This window comes from Gobio gobio, assembly GCF_949357685.1.
Source record: "Gobio gobio genome assembly, chromosome: 12".
Classification (NCBI taxonomy): domain Eukaryota; kingdom Metazoa; phylum Chordata; class Actinopteri; order Cypriniformes; family Gobionidae; genus Gobio; species Gobio gobio.
Window position 1 is genome coordinate 12,326,806 of NC_137105.1, and position 24,095 is coordinate 12,350,900.

Below are 24,095 nucleotides of genomic sequence, written 5' to 3' on the forward strand. Positions count from 1 at the left end.
GTCTATTGGGAATGACATGGCAGAGGAAGAGGGTACACAATACAACAACATTGTGTGTGTGTGTGTGTGTGTGTGTGTGTGTGTGTGTGTGTGTGTGTGTGTGTGTGTGTGTGTGTGTGTGTGTGTGTGTGTGTGTGTGTGTGTGTGTGTGTGTGTGTGTGTGTGTGTGTGTGTGTGTGTGTGTGTGTGTGTGTGTGTGTGTGTGTGTGTGTGTGTGTGTGTGTGTGTGTGTGTGTGTGTGCGTGTGTGTACCAGTCTGAGCTGTTCAGAGTAGCGCACTACCATTTCACTCTTACTCTCATTTCTTATTATTACTAATTTCTGCAGTCTCAATTTTTTTTTACAGATGACAGTAGAGCACACAGTGTAGAATATGTATCCCATGATGCAGTGTGCTTTACTTGACTTTCCATTTACATTGTATTTTTGTGTAGTAATGTATACATTGTGTAGTATTTTTAAAATGTAAATGTACTAGTATTGCCTTATGCATATTATCACATACTATTTTTAAAACCAGTATTCATTGGGTTATGTTATTTCAGGCCGTAACCAAATTTTTTTTTGTTGCTGTTTTTTTCGAGGGGGTGGGGGGGGGGTATTTTTATTTTAAAAAATTGAAGGGATTTAAGGGAATAAAGAAGAAATATGAATGGAAAAAGTTGTTTCAGTTCTAATTATAGCCTATATATAGTTATGAAGTAATCTAAAAGTATGCACACATTCTTGATTGTATGTTACTGTGGGTCGTTAAACATATTTATCATAAAACAGTCAAATATTAAATATTTAGCTACTTATATCTAGCCACACATGCACTCTTTCACTGTAAAAACTAAAAGTGTCCTGTTTAAATTCCCACTAATCTTCAGTGACCATTAGCGCTGCCTTCTTTGATCTGATTGGCCATCATTTTGACGGCAATTTGGCCATTTCCAATCATTGGGGGGAATTGTCCCCCTCAATGCCTATGGTGGTTACGGCCCTGTGTTATTTTATGTTCAAAATATGATCAACAAATGCAAATGGCCAAAATAGCTATTGTGGATTTTAAAAATATATGTACATGAATATATTTTATATATAGACTAGTTCACAGTATGCAAAAAAATGGCCAAACATTTATATAGCTATTGTACATTTTAAAATATATTTTGTATTTTATAAATTTTCACCTCATAAATATATATTTATATTTTGTTCATATATATATATATATATATATATATATTTTTTTTTGTGCAAAATGTATTTATCCTAAATGTAATTTAACATTGGAAATGTTTTTCTTGCGTAAAAGTACTTTTTGAATTATGTTTTGCCATTTGAGGTTCTACATGATTTGTTCAACATTATATTTTATTTGTATATTTCCTTTAGACATGCTGTTATTTTGCATATTATTTAGCCATTCCAAGCCTTTTTAGCTGCTCTTTATCACACAGCCAGTATAGACTACATTTACAGCCCACTAATTTGGTTTACATCTTTTGCAAACACAATGGGTAATCAAAAGAGCAGCCTGTATTGTGTGTGTTGAACATTAATCCACCCCTTTCCCCGCACAAACACACAGATGCTAGCCGCCTGGCCAACTCCATTGTCTCCTCATCCATGCTGGTTGCTGTATCAAAGGAACTGGGAACCAGAATACTGCCTGGCCCAATATGAGCTGAGCCGAGGTGACACCACATTGGGCCCTTGTCCTTCACATAGCTGTGCGGTATTATGTAAATGACCCTGTCTGGATACGGACTGCATGTGTGTGAGCGCGGCCCCATGCTCTCCACTGCCGCTGGGAAGGAGGAGGGAGTGGTACATTATTCTGTGTAAATGAGAGCAAGACCTTGAGGTATTCTCGGAATCCTAAATCCTCCCATTTACCGCCGCACTGTGATTATCCGGAGGGATTGGACCGGGAATGCAGTCCTGGACAGTTTGTTCTGCGGGTTTAGTTAAATGAACTGCTCAAATGATAAGAAATGGCGATACAGAAACACTCTTGTAAACACGGCGCATTCTACAGCATTCCCTGAGGGGACATGAGTTTGTATCTCATAGAAAAGCAAATGGCGCTCTGCCTCTTAATTATAATCTCATGTCTGGGTGGCCTTTTTAGGAGTGTCAAAGCACATTTGCTCTCAGCACAACTGTGGCGCAGTGTTGAGGAACATTACTTTTAAAAATAACATGTTGTATTGGGTTAAGCCACGGTTGCGCTAGACTTTGAGTATGAAGTCACGCTCTGAAGCATCTTTTTTATAAACTTGAATTCAGCATATAACAAATCTACTCAACTTTACTGCAAAAATATCGTTCTTTTAATTCAGCCAAGAGGTCACGTGATGTATCAATCTTCTACTGGTCACTCGTCTTCACGTGATGCAAATCCACAGCTCAGAGTTCACCACGCAGCAAAATGGATGAATATGAATAATGGAAGTCAATGGCCGCCCCTTTACTCATAAAATTTTATTTTGTTTTACTTTTTTATACCATTAATGGTCTGAGTGTCTCTCTTGTCCATAGTGAAAGTGCTTTGATTGGTTTGAAAAAGTACTTTTTTATTGCTAGAAGAAGTGTTAATCCACCCAGCACACACTACCTTTTAAAAGTTTGGAGTCGGTAAGATTTTTTAAAATTATTTTATTCAGCAAGGATGCATTTCATTGATTAAAAAGTGACAGTAAATACTTTTACATTGTTACAAAAATCATTCAAAATGAATTCTGTTCTTTTGAACTTTCTATTCATCAAATAATCCTGAAAAATATTAAGCAGCACAACTGTTTTCAACATTGATAATAATATAAAGATGTTTCTTGAGCACCAAATCCGCATATTAGAATGATTTCTGAAGGTCGGGTCATGTGACACTGAAGACTGGAGTAATGATGTTGAAAATTCAGTTCTGTGGTCAGCTAAATGAAAGACTATATGGTGCTCAGTATATGACTGATTCATGATACACACTTTCTAGAACTACACTAACCGACAGGCTCAGCAAAATAACGAATAACGAAACACATTTATACCTTTTCTTGACACACATGGAAATGAAAGGTTTTTGTGTGTATTTGAAAAGCAACATATAACAGTGTAGGTCAAATTTAACAAGCAACTGGTCACCTCATTACTTGGAATAAACTTAAGTAAAATCAGGTAAACTTTGTGTTTGTGCCAGTCTCGTTGACCTTGTTTTTGCAGTGCAGACGAATGGACTTCAAGCTGTCCCACTCTATCATTTATCTTGATTCGATCAGATACGTCCAATCAGTCCAGTTCTATAAAATCATGGGTTTAACACACAACAACAGGGCTCTCTGATGAAGAGGGTTTATAAAAAGCACAGCTGTGCTCCCTGAGGTTTTTAAAGAGCCTGCTCCGAGTAGATCCAAGTCTTTTGTTTGTCCAGTAAATGTGTTTACAGTACCCAATATTCTCGTACGATCTTTTCATCATCGTTTCACATTTATCCCTCTTAATCACTGTTCAAGTCCCAAGTGCGCCACCGACCGTCTTTTTCATTAAACACGGATGCTGATGACTGATTCAGAGCCAGGAAAATAGGAGCTTTGTGCATCCGTGTGCTTGTAGGATTCAGAAGTGCTGTGTTTTGGAGCGACAGAGAGGATGAGGCTCCAACATTTCAGCTTTGCTCTGTCCTCATTGCTCTAAAGACCCATTTCCTGTGGCGGTGTCTCAGTTTGATGTAAAGCTCTCGCCGCTACAACACCTGTTTCCTCAGTGAAAATAAGCCTACCTCCTTCTATCTTTGATGTATTCATTCTCTCCTGTTTTTTATTACAGATTCTCTCTCATTTGACCAGAGCAAACCATATGAATGTGTTTTCTCTACTGTTAAAAATGTGCTTTTTTTATCTCTAATTAACTAAATGATCCATGGTCTCCAATGACGGTTTGTTTACTTATTCTGGTATAATTCCTAGATGAAATGGTTTGACAAACAGTTTTATTTCCTTTGTTGATGTATTTTCTGTTGAAGGAGGAAGTTGGGTTTTTGTCAAAGCAAAATCATGATTTGGGGGAGGGGCATTGTCATTTTAAAGAGCATTATATTGGATTGCTCAGTCATTTTGGTCAGTTTCTTGAGAGAGAAAAATTTTAAATGTGTGTATATGATAAAAGTTTATTTTGAGCATAGATAAATAATTTATTGTAGGACTTACACTTGAGAAGAGCAACTAGTTTTCAGTCATTTTTAGTTTTATTTTTTGATCCAGCTTCAAGTTTCCAGACAGTAAAACAACGTTAAAGGAGTTCTAGGAATGTTTGTGAAACCTGTTTGTGAAAATATTTTCCAGTTCTATTTTGTGCCTTACTCTTAACCTTAATATAGGCTAATTGATTAGTACGGTTGATTATTCTAATCAGTGTTGTTTTCTGTTGTCTTCACAGCTTGCGGGGTTCATCTATGCCTGTTATGTTGTGAAGCTCATTTCAGAAGAAGAGGACAGCTGTGAGTATATCTTCATAACTGAGTCATGAGTGTGTTTTATATATACAGTTGTGATCAGAATTATTGGCACCCCTGGTAAATATGATCAAAGATGGCTGTAAAAATCGTTATCCTTTTGATCTTTTATTTAAAGGTCCCGTTTTTCGTGTTTTTTTGAAGCTTTGATTGTGTTTACAGTGTGCAATATAACATGTGTTCATGTTTCATGTGTAAAAAAACAGTATTTTTCACACAATTTACTTATCTGTATACTGCTGTTTTCACTGTCCTCAAAACGGCCTGAGAATTTCCTCGTTCTATGAAGTCCCTCCTTCAGAAACACGTAACGAGTTCTGATTGTGCCAGCGGTTCCCGTGTTGTGATTCGACAGCAGCTTAGGGCACGTTGCCCGAGAAGGTCACGCCTCTTCCCATAACGGGGAGATGAACGCGCTCAAACTACAGCCCCTGAAGGCCAAACAAAGGTGATTTGACTCCGGGATGAAAATAACAGCGTCTGAACGACATGGCTACAAACTCAACCGAACCGAACCGAACGCAACACTTCCTCTTCTCCACGAGGGAGCAACAAGACCACGCCCCCTTTTTCGCGTATTCTTGTGGACAAACTGCTCTACTGACGTAATTAAAGCAGGATGTACCAGGATGTAGTCCAGACCGGCCGTTCGCTGTAGGCTTTGAAAGGGAACTTCTGTTAAATAAAATATCTCGCTTGGCATTGAACTTTGAGCTTTATAATTTTACAGGTATTATTTATGCTCTAACAGCAACATTACACACTAACTAAAGTTTGAAAAATGGGATCACGAAGACCAGGACCTTTAAAAATGCACAAAAATCAAACCTTTCATTGAAGTACGCAACGATACGCAAAAGTCACGGATCGGTACATACCTCGGTTTTGGGGGAACGGTTCAATACGAGTTTGGTACAACAGGAAAAAGCAACAAATTCACAATGCTAGGTTTCTTTTATCTATTGCATCCATCCATTATAAAAGTAATCCACACGGCTTCGGGGGGATTAATAAAGGCCTTCTAAAGTGAATCGATGGGTAAGAAAAATATCCATATTTAACACGTTATAAAGTAAATTATATCTTCAGGTGGACTGCCTTCCGTATTCAACTTACGAAGAAAGTGTAGCACCAGTGATGCTTTTTTACGATACCTCCGAGTTGCGTTTTTTCCGTAAGTTGAATACAGAAGGCGGTCCGCCGGAAGCTAGATATTTTACTTTATAACGTGTTAAATATGGATATGTTTTCTCACACAAACCCATCGATTCACTTCAGAAGGTCTTCATTAACCCCCCGGATCCGTGTGGATTACTTTTATAATGGCTTCAAATTTTGGGCTGCCATTCACTGCCATTAGAATGCTTGGAAGAGCCAGGACATATTTAAATATATGTCATATACACTTAGGATGGCTTGAGGGGGAGTAAACCATGGGGTAATTTTCATTTTTGGGGTGAACTATCCCTTTAAGCACTAAGCAGTAAACAGAACACACTCTTGCATAGGTCATTTTTTTTTGTAGGGCTGATTAAAAAAAAAAAAAGGTATTTGGTCACAATCAGCTACAAAACTGAAAGGCATCTCTTGTGTTATAAAAGTACACAATAAATAGAATAATGAAAAATAAAAACTTAGAAATTAGTTTTCTTTGCGCGTGAGAGTTCAATAACATGTGGTGATAATGGCAGATGCTCAAATTTCAATATTACGTTTTTCGAGAAATCACGGAAAGATGAGTGAGAAGGAGAAAATGGGCCATCTACGTCTGAGCCTACTTCACCTTTCCACGAAACAGTAGCCACGTTTACATGCGCACTGTTTTGTCATTCCGATTAAAATCATTCCGATTGAAAGATTCGGTGGATTGTTTACATGAGACATTATCTAAACCGATCTGGTGTTTACATGTACTGACTTTCAGTCGGAATCATTTTGTGACATGCGCACACAGTTTGTCTGCCGCATCAGATTCGTAACGTTAGTATCGTGGATCAATAGTTCTCTGTTGGTAATTTTTATATTTATTTATTTTTCTGTGGGCAGACATGCAGTAGTTTAAACTAATTTATGTCCTATACAATGGCTATTTAAACAGCTGTGAATGATGAATGCGGAATCAAATTAATTCAAATCATTTATTTTGAAAAACACAAAATTAACTATAAAATGCACCCAAATTATTAATAAAAACATAGGATGTATGGTGAACGTCTCAGGTTACGTATGTAACCATGGTTCCCTGAGAGGGAACGAGACGCTGCGTCAAAACGCTTTTGAGAACGCTTCTGCGTGATTGCGTCTTGAAGCACTTGTGGAATCAGTCCAATGGACAGACGGAACGTCATAGACGGGTGACGTCATAGACCGGAAACTATAAAGCACCCGTGAACACAAACAGAAACTAGCTTCTGAAAAAGCCTGAAAGAAGTCGCTCACGGGCACACAGGGAATATGGCAGGGCGACGCAGCGTCTCGTTCCCTCTCAGGGAACCATGGTTACATACGTAACCTGAGACGTTCCCTTTCAAGGGAACTCGCGCTGCGTCAAAACGCTTTTGAGAACGCAATACCAACGCCGCCATAAGAGCATGTGACCGTATGTGTGAAATCAAAAGTGCACACTACTACGATAGCACCTGCACCCCAGGAGTGGTCAAGCAGATTAGTTTCCCTTGGTCTGACGCCGAGGAGGACAAAGGCCAGCAGTACTATAGGTATTATAATGCTAGTAGAATTTTTTCCCCAGCAACATAGCCTGGCCTAGGATGAAGAGAACTTTCCCTATGCCGGGCGCAAACCCTTGACTGCAGATCTAAGCCTCAAATAAGCCACAAAGGAAACAAGTAACTAGCAGGTTTCTCCTCAAAGAAACCTCACCCAAAAGGAGCGTGGAAAGCAGCTAAGGCTGCCACATACACCTTCAATGTGGCTAGAATACAGTTTCCTTGTGGACGGAGCTCTGGAGTGATATATGGTCTCAACAGCCTCGGCTGAGAGACCTGAACTTATGGGCTGGGCCCCCTCGGAGGCCAGGCCCAGTTTCACCCTCCTGGCAGGGGTGATGATCAAACTTCTCACTTGAGAGTGAAATTCCCTACTGAACGGAATCTCCAGCAGAGAGCCATCCAGAAGAGAAATTAGGTCTGAGCCCTACTCGGGCCCGCCAGTACGGAGCTATTAACAACAGACGAGCCACGTCTTGGCGAATTCTCTCCAGAACTCCTAGAAGCAGAGCAATCGGGTAAAGGTGTACAGGGGTGGCCTCGGCCATTCCCGTATCATGGTGTCCAGTCCCGGAGGAGCTGGATACCCACAAAAGCTCCGCCACCTCGGTGTGGAGTCTAAATTTACCCGGGCCTCAGCCCCTGCCTCAGCAGGATCACTCATGATCGCTCCCCCAGCCCGCAAAGGAAGACTCTGTCGTTAGCGTAACGCGACGAACATGAGTCCCCAATACCGGCCTTTAGGACGTAAACCAAGGATCTTTCCACATAACTAGAGCACGAAGGCATCGCCGCGTGACTTCAATCATGCGGAGCAGGTATCCCCTCAGGGAAACCCCTTGGTTTTGAGCTACCACTGTCATGGTCTCATGCTCAGCAGGCCAAAAAGGTATCCCCGTTGGACGCAACTGCCATGAAACCTAACAGATTCTGCCATGGTGCCAGTCCCTCAAGACTGACCTCTGACATACTGCGAACAGCAAGCGCAGTGCCCTGAAGCACGAAGGCGCAGGAAACAACTGGCCTGACTGCTCTAGGACCCTCCTTGGAGGGGGCGCACATCCCAGGTCCACTACGTTTCCGGGTAGAACCTGAGATATGTGCTCGTCAGGGACCACTGCGCCCCGAAACACACAAGGTGGCGGGGTTGGCAGAATGGTCCCCCCAGACATGATATTGATATCGTCGGAAATATTAGAGATACCAGTCTCTCGAGACTGGCCTCTGGTGTACCACAAGCAGCAAGCGCAGTGCCCTGAAGCACAAAGGCGCAGGGAACAACTGGCCTGACTGCTCTAGGACCCTCCTCGGAGGGGGCGCACATCCCAGGGCCACTACGTTTCCGGGTGGAACCAGAGATATGTGCTCGTTAGGGACCACTGCGCCCTGAAACACACGAGGTGGCAGGGTTGACAGAATGGTCCCCCTGAGGGCACCGAAGGGAGACGGGCACCGTATAATGAGGTAGAGACCGCCTTCCTATGGAGGGGACCCTCAGAGACATGATATTGATATTGTCAGAAATATTAGAGATACCAGTCTCTCAAGAGTGGCCTCTGGTGTACCACGAGCAGCAAGCACAGTGCCCTGAAGCGGCGAACCGGCAGGGAACAACTGGCCTAACTGCTCTAGAAACCTCCTCGGAGGGGCGCACATCCCAGGGCCACTACGCTTCTGGGTGGAACCTGAGATATGTGCTTCTTTCTTCTTCTTTCTTTTTTCAGACTCTAGAGAGTGATCACTCATGATTTCTACCCCCAGCCCGCAAAGGAAAACTCTGTCGTTAGCGTAACGCGACGAACATGAGTCCCCAATACCAGCCTTTAGGGCATAAACCAAGGATCTTTCCACATAACTAAAGGACGAAAGCATCGCCGCGTGACTTCAATCATGCGGAGCAGGTATCCCCTCAGGGAAACCCCTTGGTTATGAGCCACCACTGTCACGGTCTCATGCTCAGCAGGCCGAAAAGGTATCCCGTCGGACGCAGCTGCCATGAAACCTAACAGATTCTGCCATGATGCCAGTCCCTCAAGACTGACCTCTGACATACCGCGAACAGCAAGCACAGTGCCCTGAAGCACGAAGGCGCAGGAAACAACTGGCCTGACTGCTCTAGGACCCTCCTCGGAGGGGCCGCACATCCCAGGGCCACTACGTTTTTCGGGTGGAACCTGAGATATGAGCTCGTCAGAAATATTAGAGATACCAGTCTCTCGAGACTGGCCTCTGGCCACAAGCAGCAAGCACAGTGCCCTGAAGCACGAAGGCGCAGGGAACAACTGGCCTGACTGCTCTAGGACCCTCCTCGGAGGGGGCGCACATCCCAGGGCCACTACGTTTTCCGGGTGGAACCTGAGATATGTGCTCGTCAAAGACCACTGCTCCCTGAAACACACGAGGTGGCAGGGTTGGCAGAATGGTCCCCCTGAGGGCACCGAAGGGAGACGGGCACAGTATAATGAGCTGGACACCGTCTTCCTACGGAAGGGACCCTCAGAGACATGATATTGATATCGTCAGAAATATTAGAGATACCAGTCTCTCAAGACTGGCCTCTGGCGTACCACGAGCAGCAAGCGCAGTGCCCTGAAGCACGAAGGCGCAGGGAACAACTGGCCTGACTGCTCTAGGACCCTCCTCGGAGGGGGCGTGCATTCCAGGACCACTACGTTTCCGGGTGGACCCTGAGATATGTGTTCGCCAGAGACCACTGCGCCCCGAAACACACGAAATGGCGAGGTTGGCAGAATGGTCCCCTTGAGGGCCCCGAAGGGAGACGGGCACCGTATAGTGTGGTGAACACCGCCTTCCTACGGAGGGTTTCCCTCAGAAACCTGACATTGATGGCGTCAGGAGTTTTACTTTGACAAAGCCCTCTTTATGACAATAACTGTCTTTCAATACCGCCTTGCCTTAAGAGAACTTCACTCTGCTTCCACATTTTGGAATTAGAAAGGGCACGAAGCACTCAGCGCATGCTCTTACCATAACCATGGATTTTTAGAAATATGTATATATATTTTCCATATATAAAAAATTCTCAAGCCACAAAGAAATATGATTTAATTTGTCAAAATGAAATGCATTCAAAACCACTCAGATGTTCACTCTTTTGGCTGAATATTCATTGCATGAAAAATGCAAAGAGGAGTCAAACATAGGAACAGAGAAAAAGGGCTTCTTTTTCTTTTCCTCTTCCTTCTTTCCCCCATTTATAAATGCATTGTGGCAACATGATCTACGTGTTGCCTCGGCAAACACGAGATCCATTGATTTCTCTTATATTTCAGAATGTAATCTACGCGTTGCCTCAGCCAACACGAGATCCATTGATTTCTCTTATATTGCAGAATGTAATCTACGTGTTGTCTCGGCAAACACGAGCTCTGTCCATTATATTTTTAGCAGACCCCGATCTATGCGCTGCCTTGGCAAAACGCAAGATCAAACGCTACTATATTGCAGACTGTAATCTACGTGTTGCCTCGGCAACACGAGCTCTGCAAATCCGTTACATTCTAGCAGACTGCATCTACACGCTGCCTCGGCAAAACGTGATGCAGTGTTTATATTGCAGACTGTAATCTACATGCAGGGCCGGCCCGTGGCATAGGCGGAATAGGCAAATGCTAGGGGCGCCACTCATCCTTAGGGGCGCCAAAATGTATTACCAATATTTTATTAATATTCATTTGAAATATTACCAAATAAAGCTCAAAAAAAGCGTCCCCCGCCTCTTCCCAGTCCGCCGCATCAATCTCCCCCCGCCGAGCTACTTGAAGTGCGTCAGAAATATAACGTGCAATCAGTTTAACGTTAGGGGAATTTGTTGTGTCGCGCCGCCTTTCGCCGCATCCAAAGCAGACAGGATTGCTTTTATTTTTTAGGGTGCTTGGCCGCTCGCGCCAGGTGTAGACTCAGTGAAAGTTGCCTGATCATTTATGACGGATTGCCGAATTGTAGTGTCAAAAAAGACAGAAGCCCTCTGATGATGGGAAGATAAGGAATACACTGCTCTTCTTACTTAGTATTTGTGTCTTGTTTCTAGTCTAAATATATACAAATTCTTAAATCAAGATGCATTTACTAGATAAGTTAAATGACATAAGATATGTTTTCTTGAAAATAAAATCAAAATGAAGTGAGTTTTTGCTTATAACAAGCAAAATGATCTGCCAATGGGGTGAGAAAAATAATATTGTTCCTGATTGAAATCTTGTTTCTTTCCCAAACAGAAATAAGATTATTTTTCTCACCCCATTGGCAGATAATTTTGCTTGTTTTAAGCAAAAAACTCACTTCATTTTGATTTTTTCCCCCCAGAAAATAAGAAAAAATATCTAATGTCATTTTACTTATCTAGTAAAGGCATCTTGATTTAAGCATTTTTAGATTTTATACTGGAAACAAGAAATAAATACTAAATAAGAGCAGCATTTTTTGCAGTGTAAAGACCGAAGTAAAGTGATGTAGGCTAATGAATGAACAGTGTATCTATAATTGCATAGTGGTAAAATACTAATGTTCGCTAATTTAATTCGTTATTTTTACCTTAAACTATGCAAGCAGCTGTTCTGGGTTCTCCAGAGGCCACACAGCCAGTGTGATTTTGTAAAAAAAAAAAAAAAAATTTTTTTATATATATATAAATATTAAACGCATGTAATATCACTTTTTTTAATAGCTTAATGTTTTTACTCTGCAGTTGTGCAGTTTTAAGGGGATATATAGCAATTTGAAAATGTATTTGCCAAAATTAGTAATGATATTTATATACAGGTTCATTTAAAATAGTCAAGTCAAGTCAACTTTATTTATACAGCGCTTTTAACAATGTAGATTGTTTCAAAGCAGCTTTACAGTGTTAAACAGGAAAATAATGCAACATAATTTTATTCAGCTGTATAGCCATTCTGGAAAAAACGCTGATGTCATCAGTTCATTTCAATTATCATACAGTGACAGTGTGGGCTTTAGATCAATAATTCGATCAGTAATTTAGTTTAAATGGTTAATTTAGTTTATTATTTAGATTTATTTCGATGTTTAGTTGAAAAATTTAGTGTCCCCAACTGAGCACGCCAAGCCAGAGGCAACAGAATAACAAAATAGCAACATTTTAGGTAAAATTCACATTAAATATCTAAATTTCACAGTTTAATTCCTGGTGAAAACATGAATGCTCATAGTCAAGTGTAAGATTGCTGCCATCTACTGGAAAACAAACACTTTTGCTAGTTCTCAATGAATAGTTTGTGCATGAATGCTAGATGCTATTACTCTTGCTCTTTGTGTTTAGGCTGTAATGTGGCGTAGGTGCTATTTTTGTATAGTTTAACTATCATCAGCCTTTAAAAAATCAAATAATAATAATAATATCATGAACATAATGATGGGGTAGAATGGACTGGACATCATATAAAACAACAACAATAAAAATAAAACATCAATGCATTACAAAAATAAAACTGTACGAGTGTTTCCACAACTTAGACTGATAACGTGTAGTGCTAAACCTTGATACAAGGGGCACCAAATAAAATCTTGCCTAGGGCAGCAAATTGGTCAGGGCCGGCCCTGTCTACATGTTGCCTCTGCAAATATGAGATCCGAGTCGTTATTTTCTCTTTTTCGCTACGTGCTTTTCTTACACATTTGAGAAATTTATCAATGAATGTCCGCCCACTCCTTTTTTATGAAAGCTGACGCACATACATCTCTGCGCTTCACTCGGGGCAGAAGGAACCGCAAGCGTGCTTCCACCCTGAGATGAAACACTGGACCCGGCAGGTGAAGGCTGAGAAAGGGCGATGCCCGTCTCTAACCCCTCTGCCGGACCTATTTGCGATCCCCACGACTGAAGCCGCCGCTCTGCCTCGGCAGAAGGGACCTGAGCCACGGGGAACGCGAGCCGAAGCGCCCTCCTCGGAGAGCGCCCGGCGGCTTACAAACAGTCAACACACATAGAATACCGGTATGCATCCCCACCCGTAATGAAATGAGGGCAGGGATGAACACATCCAGTGAATTGCTGTCACATTTGTTTTACTTTTATGTTTTTCTTTTACAAGAACAAAGGTGGAAAACTCCTGCCTAACTTTTTCTAAAGACAGACAAAAAACACCAGTTTTTTTTTTTTTTTTACAGACAAGATTCACACAGAGCGCTTCTTGAAGGCAAAGAAGCTAGTTTCTGTTTGTGTTCACGGGTGCTTTATAGTTTCCGGTCTATGACGTCACCCGTCTATGACGTTCCGTCTGTCCATTGGACTGATTCCACAAGTGCTTCAAGACGCAATCACGCAGAAGCGTTCTCAAAAGCGTTTTGACGCAGCGCGAGTTCCCTTGAAAGGGAAACAAGAATGAAAGCATTCAAGACGTGCTCCGCATAGGTTACTAGTACTAAACGCATAGATATTTCAGATGATTAAGGAAAGATACCATAATCACAAAGGTATAAATATTAACACAAGTAATTAAAATAGACTGTGGGTAATGTTACTTAACCAATTTGAAGCAGTTGTTTAACTTTTTTTTATATCTAACTGTATTGAATGATCCCCGTTGCAATGGCAACTCTCAACGGCCACCAGGACTTATACAGTTTTAATAAAAGTTATTCATTATTTGTTGTAAAGTGTAAGGCGCAGTTGAAGCCTAGGACAAACGCTGTCAAGATGAGATGGTGTAGCCAGGCTATGTCTGTGTCATTATTCCAACATCATGTTCATAACATGTTACGCAATAAAACGTTTAATACCTCAGAAAAATTAACTTTCCTCTCTTGTCAACATTAGCCTGGTGTGAGCGCAGCGCACGCTCTTCAGTTGTGGAGCCGCGCGCGCTATATTTCACGTCACAGAAAGACGTGCACTCAAAGTAATCGGATCAGGTCGTTTACATGGTGGAATTTTCCGTTTGATAGGTTCATGAAAAGGTTTATCCCACCCCTCTCAAACCGATTACAATTTCGTTCGGTTTGGCCATTTTTATTCCGATTGAGGTGTTTATATGGAGCATTTTCATTCGGATTGGACTTTTAAACCGATTACAGTGCTCCATATAAACACACCTAGGGCCCTATCTTGCACCCAGCGCAATTGACTTTGTACACCGACGCATGTGTCATTCCTCCACAGAAGCACGTCGCTAAACTAGTGAATGAACTTGCGCTCCCTGGGCGGTTCAGCGCAAAAAAGGAGGCGTGTTCCGGCGCAAACAATCCCTGGTGCTATTTTGCTGTTCCATTAAACAATTGCGCCACTGACCAGAAAAAACCTAGTCTAAAGTCAGTTGCGCGTTGTTCATTATGCTATTTTAAGGGCGCATGCTTGACCATAATGTATAGCGTGCACAACGCGCATACACTTTGCTCATGTAACCTACACAGATGCAACAGTTATTTTTGCAAATCATAAATTGTTACACTAAAAAAATATTAACACATGAGATGACGGAAATCATTGTGGTGTGCCACGAAGATGTGAAAAAATAGGCATAAATCTAGCTTACAAATGATTCAGGCTAATTGTAATAATTAAGGATAAGACCTGTTTGCCCAATAGTGGCAAGACATATATGTATATAAGGACATCTGACAAATTGGTTTGTCCGTCAAGAACCAGGAAAAAAAATCGACTGAAAAACTGAAAAAACTGAAAGACTGAAAAAAAAAAGACTGTGAAATCACCTTTACCATAATGTACAACATTACAACTTCACTTCTCTGTCTTTCACTGCTCTTACAAGAACATCAGTCTCCTCGGCTGTGAACCGCTCCTGGCGTGCGCCTGGTAAATAAGCCATAATAATAGCAATCCATAATGGAACTTGCGCACCTGCTTTTAAAGGGAATGTTGGATGACGCTCGGATTGGTTTATTCACGTTACGCCCAAACCACACCTATGAATAATGAAGCTACTTCAGACCAACCCATTTTAGATTTGCGCCGGGCGCAAGAGCCATTTATCCCGCCGGGAAAATAGCAACAGCGCCGAGACCCGCCCACAAAGTTACTTGGGCTTCGCGCTTTGACACTTGCGTTTCAGATCGTTAAAATAGGGCCCCTAGTGAGTGAAGTGGCACCTGAGACTTCACAATTCAAGGACACACATATTTCACTGGACTGTAGTAGTGAGACTTCCACAACACAAATCAGCACAGTGCCAAATGATCTCATTATAACAGCGGAAACAACTCAAAAACGGCATAAATTATGGTCATACGATAAGAGACATCATTTGAAGCTGTAAGGGTCTGTTTTTATTTGTGTACACTTCACTCACAATAAAAACAAAACTTTGTGCTTTTATAAAATAAGGAAAACAGATCACACTGTCAGATTTGTATATTCACAGACATGGAGCATGCGCTTTATGCTTTAGGATTGTGGGGGAATATTAATTTCCTGCTGTAATGAAGCACTGACATAGAAAACTCTTGGTGGCAGATCTTTAGCCTAGTTTGAATGCCCCAGTAAACATTTGAATTTAGATGTTGCAAAGTCTAAAAGATTGCTTTTATTGATCCAAAACGACCAGCCCGTGACCGGGTGTTTTAAAGCAAGGAGAAAATTGTTACCACACTTAGCACCACTGCAGCCACTGCCACGCTGAGACACTCTCTTTAGTCGCCTTTCTGTCCTGACAAAAGATTAGAAAGCATAATAATCATGATGGACTGATTGATAATACTCCTTATATTTATAAGGAACAGTTCACCGAAAATGAATAACCTGCTCATTTACTCCCTCGCATGAATCCAAATCTATATGACTTTCTTCTGTGGAACACCAAAGAGAATGCAAATCATCTACTTTCATAAGACTTGGAATATTCACCACTTTTATGATACTTTTTTTGTTGTTTCACTTTCATTATATTGAAAACAGTGGGCTCTACGTTGTTCAACATTTCCTCATTTGCGTTCCACAGAAGAAAGAAACTCATGCGGATCCTGACAGACTATTCATGTAATGTGTTTTGCCTTCAGATGCTTGTAGCATTTTCTTGGGAGAGCCTTTTGAGGAATATAGCAACAATAACAAAGGATATGTAGCCTAACACTGGCATACAAGATCAATACTGTTGTTCTCTTGCAGAGTCAATCCTTATTTTCCCTGTTCTCATCATTCCCTCATCACCAAGCAACTAAAACCGAGAGAGATGCCTGTAAAAAGTATACGTGCGGCTGTTAATTTGTTATTTGGAATCCCCCTTCTTTGTCTTGTATTTTCAGTGCATTTTATCATTTCATAATTAGAGTAATCAGAATCATTAAACTTCATTCTGTATGTAATTAAGCATGGCCGTATTTGGAGGGCCAGCCTCTCATTAAACGAAGTGCCTTCACTACACGTTAAGATCATGGAGAGGGAGCCCTGTGGCAGAATACTTCCAGGGTAGCATGATGGTCTATTAGTGCAGGATATTATACGAGTTTTATGCATGAGTTCATTGGGATGTTGGTCCAAGCCAGAGCGTGATCCATATATATATTATTTTTTAATGCTTTTGAATGCATTGAAAAATAATGCTTTTGAAAGAAGTCTCTTATGTTCACTAACTAAGGCTGCATTCATTTGATTTATTCATGAGTTTATTTGATTACAACATTAAATAATTACATATATATATATATATATATATATATATACACGAGACGAGACAAGACTTTTACACAGTATTTTTAAGAAATCCTCAATGATGAAATTCATGACTGGAAAATAGTCTGCAGGTGCATTTTGAAATGTTTTAACTAATCATCTTGTAATTAATGTCATTTCAGTTCTACTTTCTGAATATTAATTTTCATATGCATTGAAAGACAACAATATACAAGCATTGTAAAAGGTTTTGCCTCAAACTCTCAACTGTCTGGCTTCTCTCTTGTCTAAGTCTCTGCAGACCTTACTGTACATGAATTATGAGCTTCCAGAACTTCTGATTGAGACTGTGTGTGACCTCCTAATTTAACTCCTTTCCACAAATTGAACATGGAAATATAAACAGTATAAATTACAAAAATAAATAACACAGTTTATTAAGTGCAAACAATACAGTATATGCAAACATAATCAAACTACTCTCTCAATATTCAGAGTGCAAACAGAGACCAGGGCTAAGAGGTGGTTACAACTACACTGCCCAGCATGAGATAGCATTGATTTTGGGAGACAGGCTATTGTATGTTGCCTAATTTGCGCGCATCAGGGAACTCACTTTCGTTTTACTTTCGCTTTCGAATTCGCAATTGCACGTACTCTGTGTATGAGGAGCGGCAGTGCTGAGCGTGCATTCTACAAGATAAGACATTTATCAGACGCTTGGGCTCTGTTGCGGAACAAATCCTCCGCCATAGTCAATCATCTTTCCTTACTCTCATCACGTGATCAGCGAACTGTGACTTTAAGACCGAATGCATGGACCGAAATATACTGACACACATCCAGGTTTTTTTTTCTCAACTGTTCACTTATGACATAACCAAGAGAATACTTGTCGAGACAGGTATTTTGACATGTATGTGTCCGTTCAAGCGCAAATAAACGCAAAAGAGGGCTCAATTCAGGGTTCAATCTCAGTCTGAAACACGCCCCTCTCTCTCTCTCTCTCTCTCTCTCTCTCTCTCTCTCTCTCTCTGCGTGCACGCGCTTCAGCACACGAGTCAAAATTTTCGCCTCTTCATCCGCGTTTAAAACGTTTGAATGTGTAAATTGGCATGACAAAATACATCCAAAGGATAAACTTTCACTCTAAAAAATAAAGGGTGCTATATGGCACTAAAAATGGTTCTTATCAAAAATGGTTCTTATTAAAATGGTCATAATCATAGGGGAACCACTTTTGGTGCTTAATAGCACCATATCTTAACATGTTCTGTATACGGTAGCGGCGCAATAAAGCACCTCAGTCAGCGGTGCTATATAGCACCTCAGCCAAAGAACCTAATAATTAATGAACACACGTATCATCATGACTGCTATCTTACCAGAGATAATTGCAGGACAAAAATCCTACTACAGTAAGTAAACGTGTCCCTGTCCCAAAAAATTCAGATAATGTTGGTACTCAAAAGCGCTTCCCTCCACATTTTCTGCTGCGCACCGTTTATTTTTACCCAAGCCTGCCACACTCGTGTTAAAAACTGATGCCATAACCGACATAATGAATTGTTTCGCATCTGCGAGACTGAGGGCGGGCTTTTGATATTGCGGCTCTACTTCCTGCTCTCTACTGCGCAGACTCCGGTCCCGAGGTCACTACTGCGCAGACCCGTCCCAAATCTGTACAAGATGTCAGCGCCATATTCAGACCTCCGGCGGCTTTCCTTTTCTTCAGCGGAAGAGAATGGAGTCACGTCGTCCATATATTTTTACGGTCTATGTTTTTACCACGAAAGCACTCCTGCGCACCAGTTACGCACACCCCTGGTCATTAGCCTTTGCCGGCATGGGGCATGAATAATAAATAATGTCTTTTGGTTTGTTCCTCACACAAATAACTTTAACTTTAAAGTTAACTTTAAACTGGCCGTACTTTTAATCTATTTCCATATGGTGGAGAAAAGCATCTTAAATCACAATCCCTAGAAATTTCCCGATTGTGTGCAATAGCCTTATTCAGAGTACCTAATGAATAAAACTCTCCAATTAAGCAATGTGTGCAAAAAAATCCTCTCACAAAATCCAGTTTATTGGCCTTAGATTAGTCAAATGAGCTATAAACTTTGCACCTCAAAAACTTGTGCCGCCACTCTGATCGGTTAACTTCCTCAAACATAATTCAGCACCGCTCCCGGCGTCCAATGAGGTTCCTGATTGGCTCAATCAGTGATCAGGAGAGATTTAGAACATCTGTGTAATTGGAAATCCTTCTTGAAAGTCTCTCCCAATCAGTCCGTGGGTAGCAGTTTGAGTGACTGCCGGAGCGCTCGTGATGAACGGCAATGTTAGTGTCCGTTGAGAGTTTATCAGCGGTGTTGACGTTCCAAGGATGGGCACAGGAAAATTCTACAGAGGAATGTAATTGTTAAAGCTCTGAATCCTCCAAGCAGGTGAACGATATTGATTGTTCGATCCCTGAGGCATGTAGAAACACTAATCGGGAAGCCATATTGGCCATTACGGCTTTAATTAATATAGTACATGAAGCACCTCGGCAAAGGTAATGAACAGCTCAAACCAATCAACAAGGTCCGCACGTAATTACAGCTACTATCAAGGGTAACGTCGCAGGGCCCATTTGAAGAAAGGACAGTATTTAAATGAGTCTGCCTCTGAGAGAACGAAAAAACAACAGCAAGAGAATTAGGAAGTGTCGGTGCGCACAAGTTGTGGGGAAACACTTTTTGCATCTAGAACAAGGAAATTAGGTTAAGGCTTTCCTTTGGGGATATGCAATCAGGCTTTGTGGTTGCAAAGAAGTGGGAATCCATGCTGATAGTCTTTGTGCGCCACGTGCGGTTTACAAATGCCTTTGTCGGAGGAAAAGCTTTTGGAAGGGCGAAGCCAAAACAATAAAACTCATAAAGCTTTGCTAAATGGAGGCTGTGAGGAGAAAACGTCTATCTCAGCCTAATTCCCTGCAGCGCCGGTGCCAGTGAAATGGCTCCTTTCTGGGATGTGTCGCTTAAAGCAGAATAAATAGCTATTTGAGTCATTTTGTTGAGGTCGAGAGATGGTTGTTGTATGTCTTTGAATGCTAATGCTGTAGCTCAAGGCGGCCCATAGACCCTCGATCTGTCCGCTTGCCCACAGTCGACAGTACTTATATGTTGTTGTTTTGTTTTTTTTACTCCATTACTGGATCAGTGATCCCAGCATTTCCTATTATCTTGGCAGGGCTAGCTAGGAGGAATTTCAGCAGTAAAACAACTTGAGATATTTGTTCCATTGGGAGGGGGAATGTTTTAGGAGCTATTTAAGAGCACGTATCTGCCTCAAGGCAATCTATTTTAACATTTACCCCCTGCAGACATATTTATGTAAAGGACATTAACATGGGAATGTTCTGAAGTGCAGCGTAGCTTAATTTTCTCTTTGATATGTGTATTTTTTTTTATATGCCCTAACATGTAAAAGTTTGGGGTCAGTAAGATGTTTTTTTTTTTTTAGAAACGAATACATTTATTCAGCGAAAATGCATTAAGTCACACTGAAGAGTGGAGTAATGGCAACTTTGCAATCATAGCAGTAATTTACATTTTAAAGGGGTTATGACATGAGAAATCAACTTGACTTGCTCTATTGACATATAAGAGGTCTTTGTACCATTAAAACAACCTGCAAGTTTGATAGCTTTAAAGGGGTGGTAAAACACATTCTTTTGAAGGCTTGGCTGTGTTTGTGGGGTGCACTGTAACATGTGTTCATGCTTCGTTTTAAAAAAAATTGCCTTATTTGTCATATATTTGACCTTTATTCTACACTGCTCTGTCCCTCCTTGTAAAACGGCCTGATGCTTTCCGGGTTGTATGAAGCCAGTCCCTCAAAAATACGCAGTGGGCTCAGATTGGTTAGCTGGCCCAGTGTGTTGTGATTCGCTAACCGCAGTGCACGTCGGAAACGCCACGCCCCTTACCGGAGGCTGTTCAGTATTAGAAACAACGGCGTCAATAAAACCATATGAGCTCGAATCAGACCCAGAACATTTGAGTGAAGATGATCGAGCAGAACCTGTTCAGTCCTCGAGAGTAAAGACTGCGGATCTATAATGATTGCTACTGAATGGCACTTTAACTTTTGTATTTTTAGAACGATTATAGCCAAATATCTGTCGCAAGAACTAACCCAAAACGAACACTAAGCACTGGCTTTAACTAGTAAGTTAGCCAAATCACACACAGAACCATGTTTAGCATGCCTGAAGATAAACAATACATAAAAGCTCTAATCAAAGAATCGTTTACACTAATGCCAGGTTCGCTGTTGAGATTTTAACGTTAATGTTTGTAACGTTAGATGTTCGTCGGATATCGTTAAGTATGAATGAGCATTTAACAGACTGGTTTGCAGAACAGCGCTGTCATCTGTTTACTTCCTTGCTACAACCTATTACAGGAAAACACATCGATGAAAAATAAATCAGACTTACAGGTTGTGGCCCGTGAACAGCTTCTGTTTGTAAATCCAGCTTTCAGGACAAGCCGTTGTGCATATCCTGTATTGAACTCGCGAAGTTTGTGGAAGTTTGTGTTGTCCTCCGTGAAATGTGCAGCGCGCGCGTCATGCATCCACGCACCGGCAGTGTTTTTTTCACGCAGCTGACGTTGTGCAAATCTGGCATTGAAATCGCGAAGACGGTGGATGTTTTCCTCTGTTAGATGTGCTTAGATGTTAGATCTCCTCTGCAGGGAGCCCTGCGCGCGCCTGATTCCCCGCTGACTCAAACACACGTGCATATAACATGCTGTATGTTAAACGCTCTGCAACGCACCCCCGTCCCTATGAAGGCTGAACAGAGCAAGTACCCCAGACCTGCAATCCGGATGAAAATAACAGCGTTTCCTTGGCATCGCGGCAACAACACTCCAGCCTACTAACCACAACAGCGCCGCGATACAAAATGGCCTCACCCCCCCTTATTTAATATTCTCGGAGGAGGGGTTTATGTAAATATTGAGCCTGGTGATGTCAGCAAGCCCTGGAGGAATGTCTGTAGTCGCCTACTGGCCGTTTGCTGTAGTTCTTAGAAACTGATTTCTTTAAAAGCAAATATCTCCCTTTGCTTTAAACTTTGAACGTTGTAACTTTGCAGATGTTGTTTATGCTCTAGCAGCAACATTACACGCTAGCTAAAGTTAGAATAGTGAAATCGTGGTTTACCACCCCTTTAAGGCTTAGTTCACCCAAAAATGAAAATTATCCCATAATTTACTTGTATATGACTTTATTCTTTCAACCAAACACAATCTGAGTTATATTAAAAAAATATATACTGGCTCTTCCAAGCTTTATAATGGGAGTGAATGGTACCTTTTCAAAAAAGCTCAGCCATTCATCCATCCATCATAAAAGTAATAAAGGCCTTCTGAAGCAAAGCGAGGCGTTTTTGTTAGAAAAATATCCATATTTATAACTTTATAACCTAAAATTACTGGCCTCCGGTAACGGCCGTACGTGAGTCGAGTTTCGGCCGAAGAGTGACCTCTGACCTGACGCATGATGTATTGACGAACACGCAAGCGCAGAGGATAGAACAAAACAAAACACCGGTCACGAATTAGAAGTCTAAAACAACAATTTTTAAAGAGAAATGTTGGAGGCGCTTCAGTTTGTTGCCCAGCCCTATTTGTTTGAACCACGAGAGGAGTCTACTCTTACCTAAGCTTACGCTACGCCGCCGCACGCCGACTCTCTTGTGAACGTGCGGACGGACATTACCGGAAGCTAGTGATTACAGTTTATAAAGTTATAATTATGGATATTTTTCTTACAAAAACGCATCACTTTGCTTCACTTTTGGGTGAACTTACCCTTTAAAACTTCCTCCTCATTGTAAACAAAGTATTTATTTTTGCAAGCCACAAAAACGCTCCTTTGAATATTGTAGGATTTGTGAAGTCACAAGGGCAAATACATTTGCATATGTAACTGAGGCCAGCTAGTAGTTGCTGTGCGAGTAAACCTCCTCCTCAACTGGCGCTAGAGGTTGCAGCCTTTAACCTCCTTGTTAGAGCGTCCGACTCTCAATGCCGGTGGACCAGGGTTCGAATCCCGCTTGGAACGGGCGGTTCGAACAGGAGGGGTTACAAATATGCCGGTCATTGACCAATAGTTTTACATCATCGCACTATGGCGTTCAGTCGCTTAACGCTGAAACTTGCCTACACCAGATGTGCACGTTGCGTCAAAGTCAAGTAGAGCCCATTATAATCACTGACACTGTCTACACTGGATATACATTATACAGATGCGCATTCAGCTTCTATCATACTCCACGTTATTTTTAATGGTGTCATGGATCGCATCGGAGGATTATATGTTTGTTTGGAGTATTTGACTGTAAATTGTTTTGTAAAGGAGTCACCGTGTAATGGAGAGTTTGCAAAGAAACTTTTATTGACAGATAAAACAGTCAGCTATATTGAAGCTGACAGCAGCTGCATCAAACCATAAGGAAATGATCACATAATGCTTTGTCTGTAATTGACGGTTTTATATGGATAGTAACAGTGGCGTTTAATGACAAGCCTTAAAGGAGCAGCCCATTAAAAACAGATCATTTCAGACAAGTAGGAGTAAGAATGAGGGTTGAAAATAATAGTTTTTCCACAAATAGCATATATTTGTTTTTGTGTGCAAAAAACATTTTTAACATTATAAGTGAGCCTCAAGGAGCATAATTGAATTTGGGGAAAAAATCCATGTCTTCTTAACCCATTTAAAATATATTAAAATAGAAAACTGTTAAATTGCAATACTATTTCACAATATTACTGACTTTATTTTAATTTCCATCTGATAAATGCTGCCTTGGTGAGCTTGAGAGACTTCTTTCATAAAAATCTTACAGACTCTAAACTTTTGTACGGTTTTAGTATATAAAGGTTTTTACGTCACATACAAATGAATAATGTGATGAATTATGAGGGAAGAGTTAAGTTAAAGCGATCTAAAAAGGAAACTTAACCTGTGGTTTAATGTGAATGATGGTTCTAAAGGACTATTTCAACCAAATCTGAACTTTTTGAACTTTTTTGAAAAAAAAACATGACAATAAAATTTTTTACATGACAAATTCTTTTATACTTATTTCTGCTATTGAATGAAAATATTGTTTAGGGCTGTCAAACAATTTAAAGAAATTACATAATTAATTACATGAAATGTTGATTAATCAAATTAAGCTCAGATAACACAAATACAGTCA

The 24,095-nt window shown here is 41.0% G+C and overlaps 1 protein-coding gene across 2 annotated transcripts in view; it reads left to right on the top strand.

Annotated features, from left to right (window-relative positions):
* nkain2 (sodium/potassium transporting ATPase interacting 2) overlaps positions 1 to 24,095 on the top strand; it is a gene marked incomplete at its 3' end in the record, with an annotated part of 246,288 nt that overhangs the window by 208,717 nt on the left and 13,476 nt on the right. For both annotated transcript variants that reach the window (XM_079830960.1, XM_079830961.1), the window contains exon 5: positions 4,420 to 4,480. In XM_079830960.1, the coding sequence (XP_079687086.1) occupies positions 4,420 to 4,480 (61 nt within the window). The remainder of the gene's footprint in view (positions 1 to 4,419; positions 4,481 to 24,095) is intronic.